Here is a 4,898-nt window from a genome sequence, read left to right on the forward strand (position 1 = left end):
TGGATCGAGGGCCTTTTCGTCTACATCCATCCAATTGCTGATAACCAAGTTCCGGGAATCTCGTAATTCCTTAATCGCTCCAAGCAAGACTTTTACAGATAACGACCACGGTTTGAATGATTGAATTGTTTGCGGAAGTAGCTTCCAACTGGGAATATCCATCCAATTTATCTCAGTCATCTTTAAAAATAACTTAATTTTCGTAGAGATTAGATACCAAAGCATAACTTTTTGGAGCAATAACCCGGAAAATGCGTGCATCAAAATGATAAGACATATATTTTCAACGTATTTTATTGTCGCATGCGCAGAATAAACTGTTCTTCCATTAAATCAATGAAATAGGTACAAATTTTGAGTTAAATTGACACTGATTCGGATGCTAATACAAACAAAACATAATTAATATTTGGTCAAACATTATCATTGAATAGTTATATTAGAACATCTAAATTGTAGCTTTTGTGTTGACCTAAGAATTAGGTTCTTGATTTTGCTAGTTAGGTATAATCTATTTACAAATAAAGATTCACTCTACCGTATAAAACTTTGACTTCTAGTGATGGGAGGGTTACGTTTAAGTAGATGCTTTCTTAATTCTTCTCAAATTAGCCCCGTTTTCGCTAGTATGAATAGTACCACTGACATAATCTCCCCCACTTGATACTGTGCACCCGAGGAGGAGAATTCGTTCGTTCTTATAATTCAGTTTTGTTTCGCCGCACCAACGTTTGAGTTTTAAGCAAGCGCGGTTTGGGCAAACAGATTCGATGCTTAATTTTTAGCCAACTGCTTCATGCGGTTCAGTGCACTTCCGGCTTTGAACCAGGCAATTTGTTGTTCGTTGAACGAGTGGTTCAACTTGATTTTATCCACCTTGCCGTCGGTTTTAATTTCACAGTCAACCTGCTTGCCCGGTGCCAGGTTAGCCAATCCGAGCAGTGAGATCTTGGAGTGGGGTTGGATCTGAAAAAAAGAGATGTCGCGAATGAAAATATTTGGGTGATTGTGGAGGATGAATTTGTGTTTACCTTATCGTAATCAGCCGGATTGGCGAAGGTCAGCGGAAGCATGCCCTGCTTTTTCAGGTTGGTTTCGTGGATACGAGCGAAAGATTTGGTAATGATGGCACGGCCACCGAGATGACGGGGTTCCAAAGCGGCATGTTCGCGGGACGAGCCCTCGCCGTAGTTTTCGTCGCCGATGGCAACCCAGCGGATACCCTTGGCTTTGTAGAAGCGGGCAACGTCCGGCACCCCAGCCCATTCTCCGTTGACTTGATTCTTGATTTTGTTCATTTCGTTATTTTCGATGTTGGTGGCACTAGAACAAAAAATACATCAATTAGTGCCAACTTATTGCCTATAATAAAACATCGAAAATTTATACCCAATGAACATGTTGTTGGAGATATTGTCTAGATGGCCACGATACTTCAACCATGGTCCGGCGGCAGAAATATGATCAGTAGTACACTTGCCCTTGACCTTGATCAGCACGGTCAAATCGGTCAAATCCTTACCGTCCCATGTTTCGAAAGGTTCCAGAAGCTGCAAACGCTGGCTCTTGGGGTCAACGTCGACGCGGACCGATTTGCCGTCCTGAAAAAACAAGGTAGAGTTTAAACAGTGAGAAAAGGACGCATTGCAACATTCAGAATAAATGCTGAGATGGCATTTACGTTTTTCCGTTACAGATGAAGGCAAAAAAACTCAGAATTGAATCAAGAGAACACAACGTGCATGTGGCAAAAAGACGAATAAAATTTGAAACGAAGCACACAAAGTTCTTTTAAACAAAACGTTCAATTGTGTATTTGCAGAAAACATTGCAAGGCTCTACTTCCAGTGCGAAAGAAAATAAATATGCTATAAATTCAATAACATACAAAGTTGTTGAGTAGTCTAGTAGATAATTGAATGTAATCTTCCGGTTCAAAAAGCATCAAAACAATTCAAAGTCCGCTAATCATGCAGACCAGTTCCGTGTATGCAAACATCACACAGTACGGAAATAATTAAAATACGAGCTTTTTTCTATGCATGAGATTAAATCAGTATTATCAAACTGGATCCCGCAAACCTGTAATCACATTTTGCCACTCAACAATCATCAAGTAAATTCACTCATACAACCTTAGCTCTCTCACTGAAGGCGCAAAACACAGCGCATGATAAGATAACACCGTCTACTGTTCTAATGCGTCCGAATACGTCACATGGACACGCGCCTATTTCGCACACGCAATCACATAATTTGCATCCAAGATACTTACCGATGGGGGAGCTTCGTAGGTATCCATACCAGGATCGAATCCCTTCTGGGGCAACTCATCACCGAAGGGCGCATCCAATTTGAACTTCTTTCCATCCTTTCCAGTCAGTTCGTCAGTCAACGGGTTAAAGTCCAACCGTCCAGCAATCGATAGGGCCGTCACGAGTTCGGGGCTGAAATGGTTTGTTGCATTATTCAGTCGTTGTTTCCAACGGAACTCTCTTACCTAGTAACGAAACAGTGCGTTGCGGGGTTAGCGTCGTTACGTCCAGTGAAGTTTCGGTTATACGAGGTCACAATAGTATTCTTATCGCCCTTCTTCACATCTTTTCGATCCCACTGCCCAATGCATGGTCCACAAGCGTTAGCTAGTACGGTTCCACCAAACTCCTTGAATACCTTAGCAATGCCATCTCGCTCGATGGTGGCTCGAATCTGTTCCGATCCGGGGGTGACGTTGAAGGGGATCTTCGACTTGAGACCGTGCTTCATCGCATTCTTGGCAATCGAAGCACATCGGCCCATGTCCTCGTAGGAAGAGTTGGTGCACGATCCAATCAGACCAACGCGAATGTCCAGTGGATACCCGTTCTTCTTAGAATTGGCTCCAAGTTTGCTAATAGGATGAGCCAGATCCGGAGTGAACGGACCGTTCACATGTGGTTCCAAAGTATCAAGATTGATTTCGATAAGCTCGTCGTATTTCGCTCCAGCATCGGCAGAAAGAACGGACTTTTCGTATTTCTTTGCTTCACTAGCAATAGAAGCACGTCCGGTTGCTCCAAGATAATCTACCATGCGCTTGTTGAAGGGGAAGACTGAAGTCGTGGCGCCAATTTCCGCACCCATGTTACAAATAGTAGCCATTCCGGTGCAAGAAATCGATTCAACCCCCTTGCCATGATATTCAATGATGGCTCCGGTACCGCCCTTGACGGTTAAGATGTCGGCAACCTTCAAGATGACATCCTTCGGTGATGTCCATCCGCTAATCTTTCCAGTCAAATGTACGCCAATAACATTAGGACATTTCAGCTCCCACGGGATGTTAGCCATCACATCAACGGCATCAGCTCCACCGACACCAATGCAGAGACCACCGAGACCACCACCGTTCGGGGTGTGGGAGTCAGTTCCAATCATCAGCAGACCCGGGAAAGCATAATTCTCCAGGATAATTTGATGAATAATTCCAGATCCTGGCTTCCAAAAACCAACACCGTACTTAGCACCAGCAGTAGCCAAAAACTTATACACCTCAGCGTTCAAGTCCTTAGCACGGGCCAAATCCTTTTCGCCCCCGACCTGAGCCTCAATCAAATGGTCACAGTGAATAGTCGATGGCACGGCAACCTTCGGCAGTCCGGAAGAAATAAACTGCAACATGGCCATCTGAGCGGTAGCATCTTGCATAGCAACACGATCCGGTCGCAGTCTCAAGTACGAAACACCACGTTGGATGTCCTGGTTAGCCGGATCATCCAAATGACCGTACAGAACCTTCTCACTGAGGGTCAATGGACGGCCCAGGCGCTTCTTGACCACTTCCACGTTCTTTTGTAGCTTCTCGTACGGCAAGTACACATCCTGATCAAACTTGGACAGTGCAACTTTAGCGGCGACAGCGCACGAAGCGTGGAACTGGCGTTGCTGAGATTCAACAGCATACAGCGCGGCTCGCTTTGCCTGTGGGGGTACAGAGAAAGAAACAAACGTTAATCAACGTGAGAAAAAGCAAGCAAGCGGAAAGCGCGAACAATATGCAGGCGTTATCAATATTGTCTGGCACGTGATCCATGCAAATCACTTAGCAATTATAAGTGCAAGGCGAGGCCTTGAAACTGTTTCACCTTCCGAAAATAATTGTCGGACCTAAAGCATCAAAACATGAATCATGTCATACAATGTGTGATGCTAAACCAAATATTCCTCAATCAATAATGACACATTTTGTTGATAGTTACCGGGGCTTTTTTATGATCCGCTGGGTATTGAAAGGGTGAGTTTCTCGATAAAAATAAAAACTTTGATCTCTCATCCAAAAAAATAACAAGATCAATCGTTGGTCATAGTAACCGGCGGGGGTGTACGATCATGGGTGTAGCTTTTATTTTTGAAGAGCGGTGGCGCACTAACCACACACACACAAGTCGAAAACACCGAAGACGTCAAAAATGAAAATGGTTCCACATCTGCATAGGAGCAATGTTATCTAACCAGTCTAGAACTTTGTAGGAGTTATTTTTCTACCTTTATGAAATGGCTATTAAATTTTCATCCATATTCTCTACCCCTATCACGAATTACATCACAGTTCTTATCAATGCTCCGTTAGCTGGTCCTTGGACTAGTTTTTGCAACTACATTTATTACGCCGAACAATAATGACCGGAAAGTCCTCTAAGCTTACCTGCACGTTTAACAACCGGGCGTAGTGAACCATATTGTCAGGTTCGAATTATCCGACGAAAATCAATCACTTGCGCTTTGAAAACGGATCTTCAGCCTTCTTAGCTGGAAGATTTTCTCTGTACTCTTTCACTTTTCTAAGCACCCGCGCCAGCGAAGAAAAAATTACCTAACACTCCGCGATCCGGTCGAGGAATGGAATGAATATGAAAGTT

At 43.7% G+C, this 4,898-nt stretch overlaps 1 protein-coding gene across 1 annotated transcript; it reads right to left on the reverse strand.

Annotated features, from left to right (window-relative positions):
* Positions 1–278: 278 nt before the first annotated feature.
* On the reverse strand, positions 279–4,898 carry LOC131678556 (probable aconitate hydratase, mitochondrial). Its single transcript, XM_058958769.1, has 6 exons — positions 4,685–4,898; positions 2,501–3,960; positions 2,276–2,447; positions 1,390–1,601; positions 1,032–1,323; positions 279–966 (listed from the first exon to the last, which is right to left on the reverse strand). Exons 1-6 carry the CDS (start codon positions 4,715–4,717, stop codon positions 775–777), a joined length of 2,361 nt encoding a protein of 786 aa, XP_058814752.1. The 5' UTR covers positions 4,718–4,898; the 3' UTR covers positions 279–774.

The sequence above is a fragment of the Topomyia yanbarensis genome, chromosome 2 (genome assembly GCF_030247195.1).
Source record: "Topomyia yanbarensis strain Yona2022 chromosome 2, ASM3024719v1, whole genome shotgun sequence".
Taxonomy (NCBI): domain Eukaryota; kingdom Metazoa; phylum Arthropoda; class Insecta; order Diptera; family Culicidae; genus Topomyia; species Topomyia yanbarensis.